At 42.4% G+C, this 26,799-nt stretch overlaps 1 protein-coding gene across 3 annotated transcripts in view; it reads left to right on the top strand.

Annotated features, from left to right (window-relative positions):
• The first annotated feature begins 329 nt into the window (after window positions 1-329).
• The window catches only part of MORC3 (MORC family CW-type zinc finger 3), a 42,362-nt gene continuing 15,892 nt past the window's right edge, over window positions 330-26,799 (top strand). For 2 of the 3 annotated variants that reach the window (XM_054700285.1, XM_037524963.2), the window contains exons 1-9: window positions 330-404; window positions 9,922-9,994; window positions 12,525-12,657; window positions 13,548-13,762; window positions 14,556-14,703; window positions 17,029-17,176; window positions 18,772-18,900; window positions 19,701-19,820; window positions 22,444-22,541. In XM_054700285.1, the coding sequence (XP_054556260.1) occupies window positions 366-404; window positions 9,922-9,994; window positions 12,525-12,657; window positions 13,548-13,762; window positions 14,556-14,703; window positions 17,029-17,176; window positions 18,772-18,900; window positions 19,701-19,820; window positions 22,444-22,541 (1,103 nt within the window). In that variant the 5' untranslated portion in view covers window positions 330-365. Of the gene's footprint in view, window positions 405-1,101; window positions 1,192-9,921; window positions 9,995-12,524; window positions 12,658-13,547; window positions 13,763-14,555; window positions 14,704-17,028; window positions 17,177-18,771; window positions 18,901-19,700; window positions 19,821-22,443; window positions 22,542-26,799 lie in introns of those variants that run through there. The other variant, XM_037524964.2, reaches the window with a different exon arrangement.

Here is a 26,799-nt window from a genome sequence, read left to right as displayed (position 1 = left end):
TTTTATAAACAAAAGCACGACGTTTGACATGGTAAAAAGGCGAGGGCTAGTTGGAAAAAGCGCCACGGCCTCCGCGGTGTCCGGTCGGGACGTCCACGGCCCAGAGGGCTCGGGCAGGGTGGAGGGTGCATTTGAGGGCGCCCAGCACGCAGCCGCGGGGGGCTCGGGCAGGCTTTCCCAGCGCAGCCTTCGGGCCCCCGCCCGCCGCCGCGACCCCGCGACCCCCCCGCGCCCGGCCCAGCCCAGCCCGCGGACCCGGGCGGAAGCGCGTGGGCGGGGCCCGCGGGCCACGCCCCGGAAGTGGGCGGGCCGCCCCTCCCAGTCGGGCTGCGGCTGAGGCCGGGCCTGGCTTTGTAGCGCTCAAGATGGCGGAGCAGCCACCCGGCGGGATCCGCCTCAGCGCGGTGAGCAGCCGCGAGGGGTGGGGCGGGCCGTGTCCCAGGAGGCGGCGGGCGGGCGGGCGAGGGGGGCCGCAGTGGGCGGTGGCGACTCGCAGGCCCGGCGCGGGCCGGGGCCGGGCCGCGGCCGCGGCGGGGCCGGGGGTGGCCGCCTCCGCGGGCGGGCGGCGGGCCGGGCCGGGCGGGCCGGGCGGGGCGGCGCTGCCCCCGCGTTGAGTTTCGGTTTTGCCTCCGCGGCCTCGGGGCGTGCCGGGCCGCGCCCCTCCTCCTGGCCGCCGCGCAGCTGTCGGGCCGGGCGGAGGCCTCGGCGGCGGCGGCCGCGCGCCCCTCGCCCCGCGGGGCCCTGACCTCGCCGGCGCGCGGGCCGGGCGGGCGCCCCGGGGTGTCCCGGGCGCGGCGGGGCCGACGAGCCGGGCTTCGGGACCGGCCCCCGCGCTCCCCCATCCCGGCCGCCGCCTCCCCTGGACCCGAGACCCCCGGGCCCGGGCTGCTGGTCCCGGCCCTGCGCGCCCCCGGGCCCGGCGCCGCGGGCTTGTCCAGAACCCCGCGGCTGGGGCCGTCGTCTCGGGGCTTGGCCCCCGGCGGGCCGAGCCCCCGACCCGAATTAAAACCTCGCGTCCTGCCGCGTGGGCGTGGCCGCCCGCCCAGGGTGTCCCCGGAGAAGTTGGTGGCGGCACCTGCCCCCGGGCCTGCCGGGGTTCGCGGGCCAGTGAGCCCTCCTCCTCGACGACGGTGCCTGCCCGTGGGGTCTGCCGTGCGTTTCAGCCCGAGTCTTGTCCATTTCCCCTCCCTGGTGGGTGTGAAGTGATACCTGACCTGACGCTGCGTGTTCTTAGCTGTCAAGTTGGGCATCTTTCACATATTTGACTCTTGGATTTAGGGTTTGTGAAAAATCACTTACCTGTATCCTTTGCCCTTTTGGCTTTTTTTGGGGGGGGGGCGGCTATTGATTTGCAAGAGTTCTTTACATATTTGAGTGAAAGTCCTTTGGTTACGTAACTCATTGAGTGAGTGAAACAGGCTTTAGTAGTTGGAGCAGAGCGAGCTAGGTTTTCCACACTGGCTGTGAACATTTGTTGTTCTCCGCACCTGGTTGGATCAGGGCTTTCCCAGTAGCCGTAGCTGTTGAAAAGTCTGACCGTATCTTGTTTAAAATCTAACGCCCCGTCCTGCCCCTCCTGTCCCAGATAGTGCCCAGTTCTGGCCCAGAGGTCTGGCGTGGGGAATGGAGTAAAGTGATTTCGCTCTTTCTGCTCTTGGATCCCGGGGCCCCTCCCGTGTTGCCTTTCCTGAGCTTTAAAGATTAGCTTCTGAAAGGGAGCAAAGATGAGGGTCAAAACTGTCCTCAGCTGGCTCTCCGTGTGTAGCAGCTGTCCTTGTGCTAAATCTTTCTTTTGTGGATAATGCGTGGTGTTTGGAAGCGCATTGACAGAAATCTCCCGTCTGCAACTTCTGGACTGTATCTCCATCAGTTTCAATGCTTTAGGACAGCAGTTGGCAAACTACAGCTGATGGGCCAAATCCAGCCTGCCACCTGTTTTTGTATGGCCCACGAGCTAAAAATGATTCATAAATGGTTGGAAAGGATCAAAAATAATATTTTGTAATGTGAAAATTATGTGAAATAGACATTTCCATTTCCATAAATTAAATGTCATTGGTCTACAGCCATGCTCATTCTTTTGTGTATAGCTTGCAAATGCTTGCATTAGGAGAGGGTCTAGGAATTAATGCATTATTGTGTTTGTCCAAAATCATAAGCTTTTCACAAAGCTAAGGCATAACCTTAATGCATGCAAATTTAAGTTATTTAGGAGATTGGGATTCTGGAATAGAATGAGGAGTGATGAAAACTTTTTTTGTATTTTACTTTTTACTTTCATTTTGTTGTTTTCCGGGGGTGGGAAGGAGTTGATTGACTATGTGATTTGTTATTACTTTTAGCATTATTCATAAATAAGCCAACCAGAACTATATTGTGATTTCTTTGCTGTACAGCTTTTTGTTTTCCCTAAAGTTAATAATTGATTTGTGTTTTGTTTGCTTGGTTTTTCTCTGTACTGATCTCTATTTCATCAAAACTTTCAGAGAACTGGAAAAACTTTTCCAGATGTGTTAAAGCTCACCCAGTATTTTGTCAGTTTCGTTGGCTTGGTAAAGAGACTTTATCTTTTTTTTTTTTTAAATCTAGCCAATCACACAAATTCCTTCCAATTTAATTTTTTTTTTTAAAGATTTATTTATACAAGCACTGGGTACAGTCAGAAGCGCGGGAGGGTGAGAGAATTCACCAGAGCCAGAGCGGGGAGCAGAGCAGGCAGAAGGACCGAAGGACACTGCTGAGGGGAGCAGCGGGCGGCAGGAGAGGTCTGCGCGCCATGTGGGACCCTCCTCCGGTGGCCGGGGAGCAGCTGGGGATTGAACCGGCGCTGCAGAGACTGCGGGCAGCTTCGCAACCCAGGGCTCAACCGCTGCACCACTGGGGAGGTCCAAGACTTTATCATTTTTTCTGGAAATTTCCTTTCCCTTTTTAGTGTATCTCCATCCCATGTATTCCTCTTTTAGAGTTTACTCCCTCAGCAAGCTTTTAGCACCACGCTCTAACCAACTGAGCTAACCGGCCAGGTCAGCAAGCTTTTAGCTTAGTGGCTTAAGCATGTGTGGAGTTGGTTCAGAAGACCCTGAGTATGACCTTGGGCAAATGACTGAAGGATGGGAATAATAATCTTCCCCAGAGCATTTTAAAAAACATTAGATGACCAGATAAGTATATAGGGCCTGGATTACCATTGCGCTTTACATATGATTTTGTTGTAGAGCAACCCCGATACAATTTGACTGAATTTGTAAATTTAGATTAGTAATTATTTCTCAGAGTTGTAAAGGGCATGCTTTATTGTTTAATAGCCCTCTGCATGTGTTTGCCCTTTGGCTGGAAACTCAAGTCTTTAATATCTAGAGAAATTTCTCATTCAACAAACTTCTTCCCTCTCTTTTTCTCTTATCTCCTGCTTGTCTTTTCGTTGTTCTTTTCTTTCTGGGAGATTCCTCCACTTGATCCTCCTACCTTTCTCTTATATCTTAAATTATTATTAATGTGGTCTTGTTCACTCATGTCTTTTTAAAATCTTGAACAAAATATTTGTACTTATCACTGGGCTTATTAATCATAGTATATTTTGATGTATTTTGCTCATTGCACTACCTCTGTTTTCTATATGCTCCTTTTCCTTTGTGTTTCTGATTTCTCATTTTACATATTCTCATGTGTCTGGAGTTGGTTAGCCTTCTGCTTTCGTTTCTGAGTGAGACATTAAAACTGACAGGAAGATGAGTAGAGCTAGTCCTTGTGGTGTGATCAGATAGGAAGGAGCCAGCCATTTTGGGGTGGCACCCTGTGCCACATCTGTAGACCTAAAAATGGAAGTGGTAGATCATAAAACCAGTGTGTTTATAAAACTAAAAGAAAATTATAAGTCCCTTTTGAAAAAGTGAGAACAACAAAAATAAGATGCTATTCAGAAAGGCTTAAAGAACAAATAAAACTTTAGAAATCATTCAGTCTAGTCTCCTGCCATGGCATATGTAATCCTGGGTGCTGACTCTTCTGGAAACCCAGCAGGGAAAAGACATAGGAGTATCAAATTGTTGGGTTTGCTTATTTGGTATTTGTTTATTGTGACCAGTACATGTGAAATTTACCTATTTAATCATTTTTAAGTGTACGGTTCACTACATTCACATAATTGTACAACCAGTCTTCAGAACTCTTCATCTTGCAAAACAAAAACTGTGTAGCCATCAAAAAGATAATTCTCATTTACTTTCCCCCAGCCACTAGCAACCACCATTCCTACTTTCTAGGGATTTGACTGCTCTGGGTATCTCAGATAAGTAGAATCATCCATGGTTTTTTATGACTGGCTTCCCTTTGCCTTAATGTGTTACGGTTTCATCCATGTTGTAGTATGTGTTAGAATTTCCTTTATAAGGCTGAAATTTTGTTGTACGAATAAGTGTGTTTTGTTTATCCATTCATTCATTGATAGACATTTAGGGTTTACCCTTTGGCTGTTGTGAATGTTGTTGCTATAAACGTGTGTCCAGACATCTCAACACCCAGCTTTCATTTCTCTTTTTTGAAAAACTTTTTAAAAGATTTATTTATTTATGCATAGAAGAGCTGGGGGTGGGGGAGTGAGAGAATTCACCAGAAACAGAGTGGGGAGCAGAACATGTGGACTGTCTGAAATACACAGCGAGGGGATCAGTGGGGGAGACAGGAGAGGTCTGCTGTGTCATGTTGGTCAGCTCCCTGGCCAGGGATCGAACTCGTGCTGCAGTGGTTGCCAGTAGCTTGATAGTGCTGAGGCTTAACGCCTTGCACCACCAGGAAGCCCTATATTGGATATTTCTTTTTTTTTTTTTTTTAAAGCTTTATTTATTTGTGCATACAAGAACTGGGGTATAAGTCAGAGGAGCTGGGGTTGGGGGTGAGAGGATTCACCAGAGAGAGTGGGGAGCAGAAAAGGCAGGTCCATTGAAATACACTGCTAAGTGTATTTCTATCAGTCTACCAGTTCTTGTATGCATACATAAATAAATCTTTAAAAAAAAAAAAAAAAGAAGCACACTGATGAGGGGAGAAGCACACTGATGAGGGGAGGCAGGGAAGTCTGCTGTGCCATGTGAGGCCCTTCCCTGGCAGGCGGGAATCTGAGATAGCTCGCCTTCTCTGGTGGCACAGGCAGTTGAACGCAGCGCTGTGAAGCTGTCCACAGCCTCTGCAGCGCCCTTGCTGGCCGGCGAGGGCCCCACATGGTGCGACAGACTCCTGTCGTGCCAGAGGGATGCTCCCCTCCGCAGTGTATTTCATCAGTCTGCCTGTTCTGTTCCCGCTCTGGCTCTAGTGGATTCTCTCACCCTCCTGCACGTCTGGCTGTACCCCTGTTCTTGTATAAATAAATAAATAGAACTGAAAAAAAAAAAAGATAGTGCTATCTTTAACCCCTGGCCACCAGGGAGGCCCACTGGATATTTCTTGATAGATACTTTGTTACAATTTTTTCTTGCTTTTCACTGTTGTGTCTTTTGATGTACAGAAGTTTAAAATTCTGATACATTCCAACTTTTTTGTTTCTTATGCTTTTGATGTCCTATCCAAGAAATCACCAAATCCTGTGTTAGAAAACTTTCTCCTTCAGTTTTCCTCTAAGTTGTATAGTTTTAGCTCTTAAGTTTAGGTAGCAGTTCTATTTTGAGTTAAATTTTTTATGTTAATTTAAGGGTGCGATTTCATTCTTTTGCTTTTGGATATCTAGGTTTTCAGCACTATTTGTTGAAAAGATTGTCTTTCGCCCCATGGAATGGTCACTGCACCCTTGTGGAAAATCATTTTGAGAGGTTTTATTTCTCGGCTGTTAGCTCATTTTAACCCACCTGTTGGCAGCTGTCCCTGAGCCTGCCATCACCAATTTCTCCAGGGCACAGACCCCAGTCTTGTGCTGGATCCTCGGGGCAGTGTCAGGACCACTCTGAGTAGAAGGAGGCTGGGGGTGGGGGAAGTGGGAGAGGAAATGATTTATTGCTTTTTAAAAAGATTTTCAGTTTGTTTTGTTTTCAAACAAAATCCTAGAACCTTGGACTTCAAAGGCACAAAAATCTAATTTCTAAGTCCCTCTGAGGCTCTGCCAAGATCCCCAGCTCTTGTTGGTTTCCCGTCTTTTACAGGCTTCAGATTTAGTGCTTTTGGGCTGTCGGTTCAGTTATCACTAGTCAGCTTTCTAGTTTGCAAACTGCTGACCATTAAGTCTACTATCATTTGAGTAGTAGAGGCGTCTAAGTTTTAATAGTTTTATATTTAAATAAATGATTTGTAAAATTTGTGAGTGTTGATTTTGTTGCTTAAAAAAAAAAATCACACCCCTGGTGGCACAGGGGTTAAGTCTCAGCACTATGAAACTTTGGCCAGCCAGTGCAGCAAGAGTTCGGTCCCCGGCCAGGGAGCTACCCTCATGGTGGGGCAGACCTCTGCTGTCTCGCCCGCTGCTCCCCTCAGCAGTGTGTTTCAGTCTGCCTGTTCTGTCCCCCGCTCTGTCTCTGGTGAATCCTTTCACTCCCCCCTCCTCCCACACCAGTTCTTGTAATATAAATAAATAAAACAAATCTTTTTGTAAAAAAAAACTGTTGTCTTCACGGCATCTCACTTTTGGGGGAGGGGGTCCTTTTTAAATGTGTGGTTATTTCAGGAGATTCTTAATACTGGGGTATATGTCTAACATGACTAGATCTCTTCTGCTGACATTTTCTTCTGGTGGATTGCTTTCTTGAATATTATTAGATTGTGTTGTACTAAAATACTCTTCAAATAATGACATGGAGGAATCGTATGTTGTTTGGTGGGGGCTGTCACCCCACAATGAAGACTGGCTATATAAATTAATGCTTAACCCTAGGTAAAGGCTTGCTTATTTTTACAGAACTTTACATTTCATTTTTTTATTGACCTAGAGTCCAAACTAAAATAGAAAAGCTTTCTATTAGGCAGAGTCCCCTCCCACTTCCCACTCTTATTGGGGGGGAGGGGGGAGGGCTGTGGCACAGTTACTTCCAAATACCTGCTTTTCTGTTATCTCCTATCCCTGAGTCACCATTAAAACCAAAACTTTGGGGCCTCCCTGGTGACGCAAGGGAATAAGACACAACTTAAGCTGTCTGCAGCCACTGCAGTGCGAGTTTGATTCCCCGGCCGGCCAGGGAGCTACCCACATGGTGCGACAGACCTCTCCTGACTTGCCCACTGCTAGCCTCAGCAGTGTACTTTGATCAGTCTGCCTATTCTGCTCCCCATTCTGTCTCTGGTGAGTCCCCTCTCACCCCCGCACCTCTGGCCTGTACCCCAGCTCTTGTATGCATAAATAAATACATCTTTAAAAAGACTTTGTATTCCAGTTCAGCACCCCACTCCAATTCCCAGTGCACCCCTGTTTTATTTTTTAAATTTATGCATACAGGAACTGGGGTTCAGGCCAGAGGTGTTTGGGGTGGGGGTAAGAGGTTTTGCCAGAGACAGAGTGGGGAACAGAACAGGCTGATTGACCGAAATACACTGCTGAGGGGAGCAGCGGGTGAGTCAGGAGAGGTCTGCTGCGCCATGTGGGTTACCTCCCTGACCAGGATCAAACTCATGCTGCAGTGGTTGTGGGTAGCTGCGTAGGTTGCATCTTAACCCTTTGTGCCACCAGGGAGGCCCCTGCACCTCTGTTTTAAAGTCTTCATTCTTAATTCCTTTTTTACTGAGGCCCTTGAGGATTTTGCTGACTTTTCCATGAGCACATTTGTGCCCTTAAAAGGGACACTTAACTTTTTTAAAACATTATGTTTCACATGATTTAAAGCATTTACAAATGTTAAGTCAATTAATTCTCTTAACCTGATAAACTGGTATTAACATCTCATTTTCACAGATTGCAAAATTTGAAGCACAAAGGTTAAACTTCTTGCCCAAGACCTTCACACCCCTAGTTAAATATCGTCCAGTCTATAGGCTTTTTCTGTGTGTTGGGGAGGGACAGAGGGGGAAGAATTACATTGTTTTCACTGTTGGAGGGTGTTGATCTTTCCAGCTAATGACATGTTCAGGAGATGAAAATTTAAAATTGTTGACAATAATTGCTTATGAAGCATAAATATCCCAGAAGCTATTTGCTTCATTATTTCTCATTTGCGCCTTTGCTTTGCTTCCCTGGGACTCTTACTCAAGACAGATGTGCGCTGTGTATACATTTGGGGTCCGCATATAGGACGGTATCATGAAATGAAAATTGGCATTCCTAACCACCACACTCTGCCATGTATCTAAAGTCAGAGTATTGAAACATGGACCAAAACACCCCATTTCTAACTCCAGACTTCATGCCGAACAGAAAAGCACAAACTAGCGCAAAAACAGAATACTAAGGGTATATGATGGGTTAAATCTTTTCTCCCTTGATAGTCGCATGTTTTATACACCCAAGTCCGTGCCCCTTAGTAAGATGTAGAATGGGTGAGGCGTCTGCTCCTTTCATCTGTGGTGGACTGAGGATTGTGCAAGGGGAGGGCCTGGCACAGGAAGATCTTCCTGATGACTGACAGCACATGCTCAGGTAGCTTAGTTTGAGAAAAGCCTTCTTGTACAAGACTAAGATCTCTGGAAGTTAGTTTTTGTTAGAAACTAATGTAAGCTTTAGAAAGTCTGAATTATAGACCATATTTAGGTTGTATGCCATAGAAAGTCTGTATTACATGTACTCCAGCTTGAAGACTGGCTTTCTCCAGATTACCATTTCTCACTTGTGTCCTTCATTTAGGTGAACAAATATTTGGGGATTGTCTACAATCAAGGGTGGGCCGGGGGGAAAAAGCAGGCCTCTTTCTGACCCCTAGTGGCGGCAGCTCAGCACTGCAGATGCACTGTTGATTATACTCCCGTCAGATTTCTGGGGGGGTACTTCACGTTAAGCCCTAGTGCCCCCTCTCTTTTACCCCGTACAAGAGACTGTTCAAAGTGAACACAAGAAATCCTCATTGTCTGAGAAATTCCCTACGTGATGAAATTTCCAAGCCTTGGTCTGCATCACTCAGGAATTTAGCGAGTTCCCTATAGCATTAGGGTGATTGACATATTCATATTGTTTTACCATGAATAAAATCAGATGTAAAATCATTGGAAATCAAGAATGTTTGCTGTAAATAAGGGTTTAGAGATGGATAGTACTCCACTGCCCACAAGTTCAACTCTAGTGAACATGGGGTAAATAATAAAATGTAAAATACTGACTTTCCAAGAGACTGGCAGAAAAACCTGTTGATTAATAAGCAGTGCTAAGTTTATTAAGTCCAGGGCACTAAGGAGGAAACACCCACTTGACACAATCTCAGTTGTGACTCACAGGGAGATTAGAAACTGGCATAGTTTTGCAAAGTTTTGGTGGGTAACTTTGATGTTGGGCAATTTATGGTACCATAGGTTTGGATTGGTGGACACAAAGAAGCAAGTGTTTTGAAACAGTATGAGTAAATTATTTAGTTGATTCACAGCCTTGTTTTCTAGAAATCTTCTCCTGGGTTGTATCTCCAGGTATATCTTGAAGAAAGTGGCTAAGTGGTTTTTGCTTGGTCTCTTTCTTAGCAGGGACAAAAAATTCTCTTGTTTTCTGTTCTTAAAGGTAAAACCTGGGGCCTCCAGAGTGGCGCAGCAGGTTGAGCGCAGCTCTGTGGAGCTGTCTGCAGCGCGGGTTTGATTCCTGGCTGGCCAGGGATATCCACATAGTGCGGCAGACCTCTCCTGTCTTGCCCGCTGCTACCCTTAGCAGTGTCTTCAGTCCGTCTGCCTTTTCTGCTCCCTGCTCTGTCTATGGTGAATCCTCTCACCGTCCCACTCCTGGCCTGTACCCCAATTCTTGTATAAATAAAAAATAAATCTTTTTTTAAAAAAAGGTAAAACCTGAATTAATTCATATGAATCATTGGTTTGTTTCAGCTTTGCCCGAAGTTTTTACATACAAATTCTACTAGTCACACTTGGCCGTTCAGTGCAGTTGCTGAATTAATAGGTACGTAAGTTGACATTTCATATATAATCTGTTGCTTGCAATTGAAATTTAGAACTTTATTGAAAATCTGCGCAAGTATGCTTTTTATATAAACAAATGTATCAAATGATGACATCAGTAAAGGTTACCTGCATAACAACTACTCAGATCACTGTCCAACTTTCCTGCAAAAATGAGAATTATGTTTTTTAACGGTGCAAAAGTATGTATAAAATAGAGTGGATTAATTTCTCTGAGGTTAGTACATAGGAGAATTATGTTAGATTTGTGATGATTTTTATTTTCTCCAACAGATAGACTTAATCAAGGTATAGTGTTATAAATAATATATATTTATATATTATATTTATATTTTGTTATAGGGTTATATTTTAATACTATTTTAATGACCATGAGAAAAAAGGCAAGGTTGTGATCAGATTACTATTATGGGTCATGATTTTTATCTTGAGAAAATTTTTGTACACAAGTTTTAAAATTTGAGCATATATTAGAGAAATAGATAAAGGAAAATTAATGTTCCTGGAAATTCTTAAGTATTCTTTATCTTGGAATGGTTCTTTTTTTTTTTTTAGGATTTATTTATTTATGCATACAAGAGCTGGGGTATAGGCCAGAGGTGTGGGGTGTAAGAGGATCCACCAGAGACAGAGTGGGGAACAGAACAGGCAGATTGACTGAAATCACTGCTGAGGGGAGCAGCGGGGAGACAGGAGAGGTCTACTGCTCCACGTGGGTAGCTCCCTGGCTGCAGATTGAACTCATGCTGCAGTGCTGCTGACAGCTTCATAAGTTGCGTCTTAACCCCTTGTGCCACCAGGGAGGCCCCAGAAGGGTTTTATCTTAAATGTTCAAGAAAAGAAAAGAAGGAACTCTGGCACACCCGTCTTTTCTTTGCTAGACAGGGCAGGGAGAGTGATGCCTAAAGAAAATTGAATGGCCAGCTATTCCAGGGTCCCAGGAAGCACTTACCAGAGCTAGTGGAGCCCAGGAAGACCAAGAAACACTCAGAGGAAAGAAGGCAGTAGCCATCTCTCCCCCCTCAACTCCCCCTGCCACCTACAGGCCGATTGATAAAGGTGGAAGAAAACAAGAAGCTGTAAAGGGGGGAAGGCAGACTCCCACTCCCACCTGCTTCTAGGGCTAGTAAAACTAAACCTCAGGAGCACAGTGGAAGGGGAGGTGACTTAGAAACTGCTGCCTGGATTAATAGCCAACACCCTGGGAGCACCTGTGCAGTGTACCCCAGAAAGGGGCGGAGTGAGCAGTCTCCTGCACCCTGTTCAAGCCAGGAGCCCCTTGCCTTTCCCTGCAGTTGTTCTACTCTGCCTGCCTGGGACCTCTCCTTGGGTATACTTTCATTCCGCCCCTAAATAAATTTTGCTTTTGCTTGTGCTAAAGATGTGGCTTTGAATTTCTTCATGACCATAGATAAGGACTGGGAAACCCCAAAACCCGACATCTTCAGTGTAAGTTTTCTAGTCTCCCAGCTAACATGTTTTTCAGGTGTGTTTCCGATTTTAACCCTGACGTGGCTGTGCTATAGCTGGGCACCTGTTGATGGTTGTTGTTCTTTAATGACGCCAAAGGGGCTCCCCAGCCTGGGATTGCTTTTCATACATGCTGCTTCTGCAGTTAGTGCGGGCGCACCTGAGCGTCATAATGCTCTTGGTGGCATGTTAGAGTTTGTATTTTATGAAGCATCTTTTCAAAAGTAGTTAATAAATAAGATGAGATGATTTTAATCATAGGCAGCCTTGTGGCAGGATAGCTTGAGAAGCATTTTTTATTTGATAAGGACATCCCGTATACCCCAGAAATATATTTAGTCAGTTAAAGATATTCACATGGATCCTAGACTTTTTATGAGTTGATTTTATTCCTGCTAATATTGAAGTTTTTCATTTTTCTTTGTTGTGTTCCCTCCTCCTTACTCTGAGAGAAGTAAGAATGTTAAATAAGTATTAAATTGGCAGCTGTACTTAGAGGTCATAAAAGTGTGAAGCTACCAGAAACTTTGGTTAAGTTGAAAGAGTCACAACTTAAAGAACTCCGTAGAAGGTAAATCTCCATTTGTGTGCGTAGCTTAGCAGAAACTGTTAGTGCTTGTTGACTTGCTCAGTAACCAAGCTGCGTTCTGTCTATGGCAGCTCACTGTGCTAGTTGACACCCAGTTCTCCATTTCTCCTAAGATAGCCAGGCTGGTTCTTTGCGCTGAATACTTCTCTGTGCTGATCATTTCTTTAATGCAGCGCTGCTTCTTGTGAAACCTTTTCAGTGTTTCAGTCTTTGCTCCCTATGTAATGACTGGGGGCTTTGGAAAGAATTACTTCTGTAATGATCAGTGAAGGGCATAGCACCGGCCACAGCTTAGCTTCATGGTTTCAAATTCTGGGAGTTCCAAAACATTTCAACTTTAAATTTCCTTAAAATGTAGTATTTTGTTGCTTGTTACACGATTGTTCTGAACTAATTAATTGCTCTTCTTTGAAATGCAAAAACAAGTTTTATTTCAAAACTTCTGTTCCAGATAATGCTTATGATCCTGATGTGAATGCTAAGCAGATATGGATTGACAAAACAGTGATAAACAACCATATATGCTTGACCTTCACTGATAATGGGAATGGAATGACTTCAGATAAATTACATAAAATGCTAAGGTATGTAAAAATATTCACATTTCTTAAAATCAGCGCTTTTTGCCTAATTCAAATGTATGTGTCGTACTTGTTGCCATAGTGTTTATTTTGAAATGAAATGCTAGACCCATAGTGTGCTGCTCTGTTCTTTGTCTTTCCATCATTTCCTACAACACGTAGCTTTTAAGGCAGTCCCTGCCTTTCTCATCACTTTGCCCCCAATCTAACTTACCTAAAACTCCCCCATTCCTTTGGAGTTATGGCACATTGAAATCAGTTATTTATACTGTAGCATAAGTTAATTTTAGCCAGTATTTCCAATAAAATACTTGGGGGCTTGGTCATTTTTCATTAAGAGGATGAGGAAGTGACATAAAATAGTGATAAGGCCTTGGGTTCCCCGGGTCCAATGGGCTGTCAGAATGGGATGTCATATGGGATGTCAGTATGAAGCCAGATAGCCTCAGTGGGAATGAAGACATTGTGTAGGTACAGGGTAGAGAGGGAATTTGGCTGTAGAGGCCTTTCTACCATCCTCCACATCCTCTTCATGCTGCCAGGAGGTCGGGTGACCCCATCAGTAAGTCACACTACGGTGGGCTTGCTGAGAACCGAGAAGCATCAAAACTCAAGGAGGGAGTTCATGAGACAGAATCAGATGATAGCCCGGTCATATGTGCCAGCAGCCAGTTCCTGTTGCAGTGTGTGTGTATCCCCCTACGTCTCTGCGATGCAGCTCTATTTCCCTTCATTGGGAGACAGGGAAACATGCCTAGATAATTTACCCAAGATTAAACCGTGACCAAGGGTGAGGCCCGCAGTCAAATCCAGGCTTTTTATTTGGTACTTCAGTTTGTGAATTTTATAAAAAGATGATTTAATTATTATAAAAATCTTTCTTTTCTTTTTAGCTTTGGCTTCAGTGACAAAGTCACCATGAATGGTCGCGTCCCAGTTGGGTTGTATGGGAATGGCTTCAAGTCCGGTTCTATGCGTTTGGGTAAAGATGCGATTGTTTTTACCAAAAATGGAGAAAGCATGAGCGTGGGCTTCTTGTCTCAGACATACTTGGAAGTCATAAAAGCAGAACATGTTATTGTCCCAATAGTGGCATTCAACAAACACCATATCCTTTTGATTTTGGAATAGAAACTGAAGAAATACTCTGAGCCTTTCCATCCTTTTGTCCTCCTCCAAATTCTTGGTTTTTCCATTCTAGCTCCTGTTTCTATTCATTGTCTTTATTCTATCCTTGACACTGTGTTCCTTTCTGTTCTCTGTTGTAAGTATGCTGTGGAAATTTTTTTTTTTAAGATTTATTTATTTATTTATTTATAGAAGCACTGGGTACAGTCAGAAGCATGGGAGGGTGAGAGAATTCACCAGAGCCACAGCGGGGAATAGAACAGGCAGAAGGACCAAAGCACACTGCTGAGGGGAGCAGCGGGCGGCAGGAGAGGTCTGTTGTGCCATTTGGGACCCTTGTCCGACGGCCAGGGATCGCAGCCCAGCACTCAACTGCTGCGCCACCAGGGGAGGCCCCTGCTGTGGAAATTCTTAACTTTGAGTTGTCGTGTTTTGTTAAGCTTCCATAGCTCTCCTCTTTATTTCAGTCTCACTGTTGTCTAATAAGATTTGTGGTCTGGCTTGAAATGTTCACTCGTGACCACGAAAAGCAAGATACCTTTAAGAAAATGTCTTCTGTGGAAACATTCAATATTGGAAACCATTACATCAGTTAGGAATAATAATAAATTTGCTCATACTTCATTCTTCTTGGTGTTCATTTGAAATCAAACTGCCATTTTAAAACTTAGAAAATAATTTAGGAAGTAGTTTTCTGTTGCTTACGTTTGTGTTGATCTCCATATTTTAATTCTGAATTATGTTGTTGGTTAAGTCTTTAACTTAGGTTATACGACAGATGATTAATTTAACAGAATCAAAAGCAAGCCTTGCTGCAATTCTGGAACATTCTCTCTTTTCTACGGAACAGCAACTACTGGCAGAACTTGATGCTATCATGGGTAAGAAGGGGACAAGGATCATCATTTGGAATCTTAGAAGGTAAATGTAGACTCAGTTGGTGGTTCAGTTTGGGAAGCAAAGTGTCTGTACTGGAATGGTTTCGTTACATTCATTCTTTGTTACATTGAAAGGTACTCATTTTTTCAGCATATTTTGTGATTTGTCTTTTCCAAATGTTACTGTTGAGGCCACTTTGAGATAATTTCATATTATTGAAAATAAATATATTAGCCCTGCCATCCACTCCCTTTTAACCCACTACTTTCCCTCTGTTATTTACCTCTTCTCAAAAAACTTGCCAAAAAAAGAAAGGCGAAGATAAAAGCCCAGCTAGCAGGCCCCAGTGTAAGCTCCAGGAATCTTGTCTCCATTATTTAAACTAAGCATGAACTAGCACCTGCTAAGAAAAGGAATATAGAGGAAATTCATGTGTTGCTAAAAATTTTTAGTCCTTTGTCCTTATGAGGATAAAAATCACTTGTGAGTGAAAGCTTTAAAAATGATGATGAGTGTATAATATTGAGAGATCAGACATAGTGAATCACACCAATAAAGCACAAATAGGGCTAAGCCTGAAATATTTGTGCTTTTTTTTTTTAATAGAGGCATGTTTTTATTTATTTATTTGTTTGTTTGTTTGTTTTTGTTTATACATGCACTGGGTACAGTCAGAGGCGCGGGAGGGTGAGAGAATTCACCAGAGCCAGAGCGGGGAGCAGAACAGGCAGAAGGACCGAAGCACACTGCTGAGGGGAGCAGCGGGTGGCAGGAGAGGTCTGCACGCCATGTGGGACCCTCCTCCGGTGGCCGGGGAGCAGCCGGGGATCGAACCGGCGCCGCAGAGGCTGCGGGCAGCCTCGCAACCCAGCGCTCAACCGCTGCGCCACGGGGGAGGCCTATTTGTGCTTTTTTTGACCTCTTTTGAGTTCCCTTTTTATTTTCTTGCTTAGCTTCCTGACCCTTTCCATTTTCCCCCAATTTCTCTTTTTGTTTTTTGAGATTCTTACAGAATCATGTGCACTTATAAGTAGTAGTAGAGCTTGGGGGCCTTTACCGAGTTCCTCCCAATGGAACACAGTAAAAAGAGCTGTTGCTGCCGGCATTCCTGCTTCCTGACGCGGGATGTTTTCATCACCACAGTATCCCTCATGTCACCCCTTTTATATCCATTGCCCCGCTTCCCTAATCCCTGCAGCCTCTACCACCACACCTCCATTTCTGTAGCTTTGTCATTTGAAAATGTTATATAATTGGAATCATACAGTGTGAAACCTCTGGGGATTGACTTTTTTCATTCAGCCTAATTCTCTGGAGAGTCCTCCAGGCTCTTGGATGTGTCAAGTAGTTTGTTTCCTTTTCTGTGTTGAGTAGCATTGCATTGAATGCACAGGCCACAGTGTGTATACACCCACTTACCTCTTAAAGGATACCTGGGTTGTATACAGTTCATGGCTATTAAAAATAAAGCTACAGGGCCTCCCCGGTGGCGCAGCGGTTGAGCGCTGGGTTGCGAGGCTGCGCGCGGCCTCTGCGGCGCCGGTTCGATCCCCGGCTGCTCCCCGGCCACCGGAGGAGGGTCCCACATGGCGCGCAGACCTCTCCTGCCGCCCGCTGCTCCCCTCAGCAGTGTACTTCGGTCCTTCTGCCTGCTCTGCTCCCCGCTCTGGCTCTGGTGAATTCTCTCGCCCTCCCGCGCTTCTGACTGTACCCAGTGCATGTATAAACAAAACAAACAAAGAAACCAGCAAACAAATAAATAAAGCACGCCTCTATAAAAAAAAAAAAAAAAATAAAGCTACAAACTTTTTTTTTTTTTTTAGATTTTTATTTATGCATGCAAGTGCGGGGGGCTGGGGTGGGGTGAGAGGATTCACCAGAGACAGAGTGGGGAGCAGAACAGGCAGACCGGGGAAATACGCCGCTGAGGGGAGCAGCAGGCAAGACAGGAGAAGTCTGCTGTGCCATGTGGGTCAGCTCCCTGGCCTGGGATTGAACTCTTGCTACCGTCACTGCAGATAGCTTCATGTGCTGAGACTTAATCCCTTGCGCCACCAGGGAGGCCCAGTCCTTACTTTTTTAGGATAAATGCCTGGAAGTATAATTGTTAGGTCATGTGGTAGTTGCATGTTTAGATTTTCAAGAAATTGCTAGAGTGTTTTTCCAGTGACTCTGCCACTGCCATTTCACATTCCCACCAGCACCGTGTGAGTGGATACGCTTTCTCTGCCTCTTCCTGGATTGCTTTTCTTTCTTTCCCTTGTCCCTTACCCGCCATGATGCCTAGCAAGTGTGTTTTGGTAATTAATGGTATTTGCTTATCTTGCTGTGATGTTAAAATTTGCTTCTTTCAAAAAATTTTTACAGCTCCAAAAATGCAACAGAGTTTGATTTTGATAAAGATAAATATGACATCAGAATTCCTGAAGATTTAGATGAGACAACAGGGAAGAAAGGCTACAAGAAGCAGGAAAGGATAGACCAGATTGCCCCTGAGAGTGACTATTCCCTGAGGGTATGTATTCGCTCTCTGTTGAAATGAGATAAAAATACCAAATAATGAAAATTATGTCAGCTGCTGTGACCCTCCATTGTGGATCACTGTGCTCTGTGTCGTGCATGCTGCCAGTTATCTCTAAATGCAGGTGTCTCCAACATGAATCAACTTCCTCAGCTTTTCACAAACACGGTGGTAGTTTTTCTTTGTGATGTCATCCGGTCTGATGGCACTTGTAGTTCTTTCAGTATGTGGCTAAATGACTTTGAATTGGGGATACTAGAGTCAGTATATTCCCTATCCTCCAGAGCGATTTATTCAGCCAAAAATACCATATTAGAGTGTCTTCTTTAATTTCAAATATTCTAGAATCCACACACATGCCTATACATATAGTAACCTTAATTGACATCCTAAAGCAATAAATTAAATATAGGCTATATAGATAATGTTTGCTAACATCATTTTCTGATAAAACTGAGATATGGCCTTAGAAATGGGTATGTTTTTAACATTGAAATTGAAGTTATTATCTTCTTGTTAACAATGTTGATATAATACAAGACTATTAAGCCAGTCACTATGATAAGGCACCTAATACTAACTTTTCTTTTTACTTCTTGAGCTAAAATTACTCTAACTCCACGCTGAGGATCCATTTGTCATTTACAAATTTACCCTATAACTTTTCTGAAACCCTAGCAATTACAATGGCAGTTGTTGGTATTCCTTGATATATACCCATGTGTTAAGGAAATTTTACTCAAGTATGAAACAAGCAGCTTGAACAGATGATGTGGTTTTAGTATACGACCAAGTAAAATGTTCTGAAATATCATTAATGAATTTATAAATTGATAGCAAGCTTGTCACTAATTTTAAAATTAGGAGTCACGAAAAAAATATTCAAATTTTTCTTTGGTGTTGAACCCACATATTCATTTCTTTCAGAGTTTTTTGATAGCTTGAAGTCAGGTAAAGAAAAGCATCTTTTAAAATGTTTCAGGACATAAAGTCTCGTCAAGATTGTGGATATTTAAACTTCCATCTGTTGAAGCACGCTTAGGTGTCTGCTGACTGGCACAGCTCAGTTTTGAAAAGTGTTAATTGTGTCTTGAGTATTGGTGCCTTATTTAAACATTTCCCTTTCAAGCTTATGGTAATCATTTTATTTGTATTAGATTTTGCTAGGTTTTTTTTTTTTTTGCCTTAATTTAGTTTATTGTTGCTTATAAGTTTTAATAGCAGTTATGTGCTTGATAGAAGAGTTAGGAAATATGGTCCTTTCTTATACATATGTACATCTTTTTAAAAAAATTACAATGAGAGCCTATCACAAATGCTGTTTTATAACTTTTTCCTCTGAACACATCAACATCTATAGAGGTCAATAGATTGTTTTCTTCAGATCATTTTTATTGACTAGAGTGTCAGTTTATTTTTGAGAAAAAGTAATCCGGTATTAACTAATATAACATTATAGTCCATATTTTATTGAAAAGTTGATGGGTCTTTTATCAAAATGAGGTGGTAGTTTTTAAATCCATGATTAATGTTGAACAATTTGTAGATAATTACTTGGAAAGGACAGCTATTGTTGTGTGTCTTTGCAGGCTTACTGCAGTATATTATATCTAAAGCCAAGAATGCAGATCATCTTACGTGGACAGAAAGTGAAAACACAACTAGTTTCGAAGAGTCTTGCCTACATTGAACGTGATGTTTATCGACCAAAATTTTTAGTATCCTTTACTTTCCTTTTCTTGATGCCATATAGAGATATGTCAAATGTGTCTACCTCCTCCTTTCTCCTTTTATCCCAGCATGGATTCTAATCCTCTCTGCCTTTGCCATTTTTAATGCATTTTTTAAAGATTTATTTATTTATTTTTATAAATTTTTTTTTAATAGAGGCATGTTTTATTTATTTGTTTGTTTGTTTGTTTATACATGCACTGGGTACAGTCAGAAGCGCGGGAGGGTGAGAGAATTCACCAGAGCCAGAGCGGGGAGCAGAGCAGGCAGAAGGACCGAAGTACACTGCTGAGGGGAGCAGCGGGCGGCAGGAGAGGTCTGCGTGCCATGCGGGACCCTCCTCTGGTGGCCGGGGAGCAGCCGGGGATCGAACCGGCGCCACAGAGGCCACGGGCAGCTTCGCAACCCAGCGCTCAACCTCTGCGCCACCGGGGAGGCCCAAGATTTATTTATTTATGCATACAAGAACTGGGGTACAGCCCAGAGATATGGGGTGGTGAGAGGATTCACCAGAGACAGAGTGGGGAACAGAACAGGCAAATCAACCTAAATACACTGCTGAGGGGAGCAGAGGGCGAGTCAGGAGAGGTCTGCTGTACCATGTGGGTAGCTCCCTGGCCGGGGATCAAACTTGTGTGGCAGTGGCTGCGAATAGCTTCATAGGTTGCATCTTGCATCACCAGGGAGGCCCTTTTTAATGCATTTTTTGACTCAGTAACTAAGAAATGGAAAGGATGATTTGAAGGGATTGAGATGATGTATTCAGAATTTTCCTTAACTTTTGAAGACTAAAACAGTGAGGATTACCTTTGGATTCAACTGCAGAAATAAAGATCATTATGGGATAATGATGTATCACAAAAATAGACTCATCAAAGCTTATGAAAAAGTTGGATGTCAGTTAAGGGTAAGCTGTATATATGACAATGGCTATCTTTTATGAAAGTTAGAATCATGTGTTGTTGGGTCACATATGACAGTTTCACTGCTTTTTGTCTAATGACTTAAAAGTCATGATTTTAATTAATATTTAATTAATTATGATTTTAATAACACTGGCATGGCATTTTAACTTAAAACACTGTTTTCTCTTTTTGATCCTAAATATTCAATGGGGAGACAGATATCTTATTTCTATTTCATAGATGAGAACTTTAGGACTAATAAGTTAAATCACTTGCTTGTTGTTAAGTAACTTGCCTGTTGTTATTGCCTGACAGTAAGTGTGGATCTCAGTCAGACACAGGTACTGTTCTTTTGACTGCTTTTGTATTTGAACTTGTGATCATTTCATGCTGCAATGAAGGTGGCCGACTCAAATTATCTGAAAAACAGTATTTGATGGTGATTTACTTTTCTTGAGTTAATTCTTATATATATAAAATAACCTCCCTAAAGGGCTGCATTTGTTGGTTGTTTCTCACCATGTCAATCTGTCATTTACATGTCATCATAGAAAAGTTTTTTTGATGTGTGTATGTTAATAATTCAGTGATCAGTTCAGAAAATCAGCTTCGTTAAAGATTTTAAGTCTAGGCATATTTGTTTTCCAGTTTTTTTCATTTTCTATCATCTTATTCTGTGGTTCTTGTGGAATTATGCAAGCTCTACACACTAGAATAATGTGGGTTTATCTTGAATTTCATTCAACTGGGGTTAATAACATTTTGCGTAGTTTACATGGTATGAGCCCAGAATACAGCATTTTTCCAGCAGTGAGTTGTTGGGCCTATCTTTGCCATTACTAATTTCAGCCAGAAAATAAACCCCCAAATCTGACAACCTTGATATGAAGTATAAGTAACTTTGATTTAAAATGTTGATTTTCATTACAGTTAGAAAAGCAATGTTTACCAGAAGTATTCTATAATTAAAGTTACTGAATGTCACTGGTAATTGGAAATGCATTTTTAGTAATAGCCTTTTTTTCTCAAGTGCTTTGGGGTTTAAAAGAAACATCTGTTCTGGAATGTAATTTTTTTAATTAAATTTATCTATCTATATGTATTTTACATTGTTCATTTTTGTACAATGTTTGCTTTTTTTCCTCTCAGGTGGAGTCCCCATAAAATTCCTATTGCTAGTTCAGCCATGCACCATCACCGTAGTCCCCCGCACTCTGCCTCTCCCTCCCCTGCAGAATGGCTCTGATTTATAGTTGCCTGTTAATTTTGGTTTTTTTGTTTATTGTTAGTACTATTTTTTCCTGATTCCTTATTTGCTTCTCCTGTATTCTTTCTATAAGTGAAACCATCTGGTATTTGTAAAGTGTAGTTTTTTATAATCAGTTATGAATCTGATTTAAGATATAGCCCACTTTCCCACTTCAGTTGAATTTGCATGGTGTATAATTTCTGGTTAGACTTGACCTTGTAAAAATTGGCTTTTATTGTAGCCAACTTTTATTGTATTCTTTACCAGATAATGGAGTGCACCTAGTATTTGCATTTTATGGATTCAGCAAGCATTTATTAAATAGGTGTCAGATACCCAGTATGATTTGCCGTGCTAGATGGATGCTCAGTGGAAAAAGGTGATAAAAGAGCATATTCTCAGAGGTCAGTTTTGGGGGGATGTACATTCTTAAAGGCTTCTTGGAGAAAGTGGTAACCAGGAAAAGTCTCAGCTGACATCAGTGTGTTGGAAGGCTGTCAGGTCTGTCCAGGGAAGAAGATGGGCAAAGAAGGGGAAGGGGCCTCTGAAGGAATGGCTGTGTCCAGGGAGGAATTCCTTGTGCTGGACTGTACAGTACATGGGGAGTAGAGTAATAGGAAAGAAGCAGAAAGATGAGGCTGGAAAAAGTTGAACAGAAACTACAAATTTAAGTGACTGTGGTTTGAAAATGGTATCAGAGGAGGAACAATTGATGGTTTTTAATAGAGCAGGATTATGATTAGATGTGTTGTTTTTATCGATGGATGTGTTTATGAAAATATTCCTTTTATAAGTTATATATTTTATTCTTAGTATTTAGAAGTAAACTGAACAAAATACACAAGTGATAATAGTAATATGACATACTTTGAATTAAACATATTAACCAGAGGGTTTAAAAAAAAAAAAAACTTTAAATGACCTAGGTTTTTATTCAATTACCTGAGTAACTGAGTAAACAGCTTTGATTTTTAACTATTAAACTTAAGGAACATTATGTGCCAGAGCCTTTGCTAGTCACTATGGTTATATAAATGAGTTAGTTGTGGTTTCTACTAAGAAACCGCATTCCAGTAGAGGTAGGATTTTATTTATATAAAATTGAGGGTAGTGATAATTGCCTAAACAGCTATCTGACAGCGGTGGAAATGGTTTTAAGGAAAGAATATTATATGTGTAGGAATTAACTTCCAGAAAAGTAAATCATCTTTTTAATTTAATTTAAAGTGCTTTTTAATTTAATCTAAAACTCTTGAGAATCATGTGAAATAAAGTACAGGAAAATGTTTCATACAAATTATAAAAACCTCTGTGTAAGAGTAATTACTTCAAGCATCATGTCTTAGACTTTTAAAACTCCAATTTCATTTTTTCAGGCAAACAACATGGGTGTAGGAGTAGTTGGAATTATAGAGTGTAATTTCCTACACCCAACTCACAATAAACAAGATTTCGACTACACTAATGAGTACAGGTATGTTACCTATTTAAATTGCTACCTTTTTACAGTCTATTTGAATATTTTCCTAACATTTTTCTAAGCTGAATAGTCTTTCTGTCATATAGATAATAGGTAGGTTAGAGGATTGTAAAAAAAAAAAAAAAAAAAAAAAAAAAAAACATGTATTCTTACACCTTCTGTTCCATAATATATGCTCATTAGGACGACTGTCCCTCACAGTTTTGGCTCCATCACAAGTAGAATATAATGTCCCCTGTCTTTACCGGCTGGGTCTTTCTAAGGTTCTTCAAGACACAACTTGTTCTTGCTTTCTTGGTATCATTTTTGGTATAATCATAAAATCCTGGGCCTCCCCCGTGGCGCGGCGGTTGAGTGCTGGGTTGCGGGGCTGCCCGCAGCCTCTGCAGCACCGGTTCAATTTCCGGCCATCGGGCGAGGGTCCCACATGGCTCGCAGACCTCTCCTGCCGCCCGCTGCTCCCCTCAGCAGTGTGCTTCGGTCCTTCTGCCTGCTCTGCTCCCCGCTCTGGCTCTGGTGAATTCTCTCACCCTCCCGCGCTTCTGACTGTACCCAGTGCTTGCATAAATGCATAAATAAATAAATAAATCTTTAAAAAAAAAAATCATAAAATCCTGACACTCTGTGCTTAGTTAGGAACTTCAAGAAAATATAGTTATATGTACCTTAGAACTACTCAGTTATCTTTTTTTTTAAAGGATTTATTTTATTTATTTATGCATATAAGAGCTGGGGTATAGGCCAGAGGTGTAGCGGGGAGGGGGGGGGAGGTTGAGAGGATTCACTGGAGACACAATGAACAGGCAGATCTACTGAAATACATTGTTGAGGGGAGCACTGGGCAAGACAGGAGAGGTCTGCTGCGCCATGTGTGTCAGCTCCCTGGCTGGGATTGAACTCATGCCACAGTGGCTGGCGATAGCTTCATAGTGCTGAAACTTTAACCCCTGTGCCACCAGGGAGGCCCCGAAATACTCAGTTATCTTTAGGAGTAGATAGAAGCCTTAGAATAAACGTGACCATCAATTTTACCTATCATTAAGAAGCACAAACAGTTGTCCTAATGAACATATAGTATGAAATAGAAGGCCAACGTTGTATAAATATGTGTGAAAACTTAAATCCCTTCCTCAAAAAAGCAAATGAAATAGAAAATTAAATGAGCAAATATAAGAGCAAAATCAGAGAATTAGGAAACATACACAACAGAGAAAATCAGTGTCTCATTCAGAGTTCAAATCTGTTACTTAAACAGGGATAATTTTTTTTTTTAAATATTTATTTTAGGGCCTACCCTGGTGGCGCAGGCGTTTGAGTGCAGCACTGTGAAGCTGTCCACAGCCTCTGCAGCGCCGGTGTGATCCTGGCCGGTGAGAATCCCACATGACGTGGCAGACCTCTCCTGTCTTGCCCGCTGCTCCCTTCAGCAGTGTATTTCAGTCAGTCTGCCTGTTCTGCTCCCTGCTCTGTCTCTGGTGAATCCTCCTACCCTCCCGTGCATCTGGCATGTACCCCGGTTCTTGTATGCATGAATAAATAAATCTATTAAAAGAAAAGATTTATTTATGCATATCTTTAAAAAAAAAGATTTATGCATACAAGAGCTGGGTACAGGCCAGAGATGGTTGAAGGGAAGGTGAGAGGAGTCACCAGAAACAGAGTGGGGAGCAAAACAGGCAGATCTACTGAAATACACTGCTGAGGAGAGCAGCACGTGAGACAGGAGAGGTCTGCCGTGCCATGTGATTAGCTCCCTGCCTGGGTATCAAACTTGTGCTGCAGTGGCTGCTGATAGCTTCATAGTGCTGAGACTCAACCCCTTGTGCCACCAGGAAGGCCCCCTAAACAGGGATAATTTAATAAAAGGAGTGGTTAACTAGAATTGTAGGAGGTGATTTCTGCAAGGGTAAAACGAGAGAGTGGATATCCAGAGTCAGCATATACCAAGGGCAGCTGTTACTTCTTCATTGAAAGAGAGTAGACAATAAAGTAGCTAGGAGAGGGCTCCCCTCACCCCATTCCTGAAATTGGAGGTTCAGATATTTTTGTACAGGTCGCAATAAACCCAGGAACTAGCTACCTGCCATGGCAAGAAACAGACTAGTGCTGGTCTGTAGATGAGGCCTACTGTTGTTAGTGGGGTGTAGCTGTTCTGTAGAGGAGACATGTTTTTGCCCAAGGCTATGGCCACACTGGAACTGTCTCTTGCTGGTGGTCATGGGCTGCTGGACAGCAGATGGCCGAAGCACAACTGAAGCTCTGCTGGGAGGCCACTGGGCTCAGCCAGAGGTGAACGATAGAGCACCAGTACCTGAAGGACGAGTGTCTCAACTGCTGTCACCTTTCAGGTTTATTGTCCCATTAACCTACTTTAAATTCCTCAGACTGACAAAGGATAAATAATTCAGGCTCAAGCTTTCACAGAATTGAGCAAGGAATATTGAGTGGGTGCTGAGAGATGACAAATTAGTAACTGGCTCGATCAAATAGCCCAGAGTCTGTTTACTGATGAGATTTACTCGAGTAATGGATCCTATAAGCAACTGGTGAGATCCTATAAGCAAGGGGGAAAAGAAGAAAATGGGAATGATAAATATCAGAAATGAAAAGGAGGGCATTCCTACAGATCTACAAACAGAGAGACACCAACGGGATAGCATGGACAACTTTACACCATTTTAGATTGTGTGCATACATTCCTTTGGAGGCGAAGCACTTTTCAGAACAGTTCCCACATTTTAAATTTGAATATTTAAGGAAGAACTGGCACCATTCTTACACAACCCCTTTAAAGGTTTTATGAGGCTGCATAGTTTTGGTAGTGAACTCTTGAATATCTTACAAGAATGAAAGTTTATGTCAATCTTTTGATCAAGATATAAAAATCTAATTAAAATAACTGGAAGTACCAGCCAGTGACATGAAAAAAAGGGTAATGCATTCAAACAAAGTAGACTGTATTCTAAGTTGGCAGAGGTGGTTTTAATATTTAAAAGATCAGTGTACTTCATCATGTTGATTTTTAGAAAAGAAAAATCTTGAGGTTCTTTTCATATGATCAAAGCACTTGATAAATTGTAACATTGATTTGTGATTCAAGTAAAAAGGAATGGGGGGGTGGGGGGTGGGGAGGGGAGATATTGGGGTCAAAATAAGGGGGTTGCAATTATATGGGGAATATAAAAATAAAATTTATTTAAAAAAGAAAAAAGGAATGTGTACAAAACTATTAATCAAAGGACATAGTATAGTGAAGGAGTATTTACAGAAACAGCAGCTATCATTCTGTAATGGGAAATTATTTAAAGTTTCAAGTTAAGAGGAAGAATGAGATGGGATCAGCTATTCACTATTCATCTTGAGGAAATAACCAGGATAATAGGTACGAAAAAGAAATGAAAATTATGGGCTTCCCTGGTGGTGCAGGGGTTAAAGTCTTAGCGTTGTGAGGCTATCTCCAGCTACTGCAGCATGAGTTCATTCCGGGCCATGGAGCTGACCCACATGGTGTAGCAGACCTCTCCTGTCTCCCCGCTGCTCCCCTCAGCAATGCATTTCAGTAGATCTGCCTGTTCACTGTGTCTCTGGTGAATCCTCTCACCCCTCTCCCCCCTCACCTCTGGTCTACACCCCAGGTCTTGTATGCATAAATAAATAAAAAATAAATCTTAAAAAAAAAAAAATGAAAGTTACAAGGGTTGGGAAGAAGGAATAAAATGTTTTCTGTAGATGACAATGCTAAGTATACAGAAAGTTCTGAGAGCTTTTAATGGTAATTGATTTGCTCACTTAAGCTTTAAGGTTACATGTATAGGAATAGCTATGTTTTTTGTATAATTGTCAGAAGATGACATTCTCGAAAAAGGTACCTTTGACATTAATTTGGCAAGTTCTTAACTAAGACCTTTTAGCGTCTTCTTTTTTCCTGATAAGACCAAATGATATCAATTTCATACCCCACTGTGCAGATCTATAATTATTTTTTGTTCATTTTTATTAAATTTTTTTTAATTGAAGTACCATTGGCTTCTATCACTGTTAGTATATTGGAAGTATAATATCTCCACCTTCAGGTGTAGTGCACATTAATGCACCCACCATATCCATAGCCCTCCACCATAGTCTAGTGTGCGCTCTCTACCCAATTCTCGCCTCTCTTCCACTCCTGCTTCCCCTGGGGAGACCTCAGTTCTGTGGTCAGCTTTCAGGGGCTGGTTTTAAAGTGTGTCTCTGACCCTTTGTTTTCTCTATA

This window comes from Talpa occidentalis, unplaced genomic scaffold (genome assembly GCF_014898055.3).
Source record: "Talpa occidentalis isolate TD23 unplaced genomic scaffold, MPIMG_talOcc4v2.1 talOcc4.4, whole genome shotgun sequence".
Classification (NCBI taxonomy): domain Eukaryota; kingdom Metazoa; phylum Chordata; class Mammalia; order Eulipotyphla; family Talpidae; genus Talpa; species Talpa occidentalis.
The sequence above is the reverse complement of the archived record's forward strand: the minus strand, read 5'-3'. Positions and strand labels throughout refer to the sequence as shown.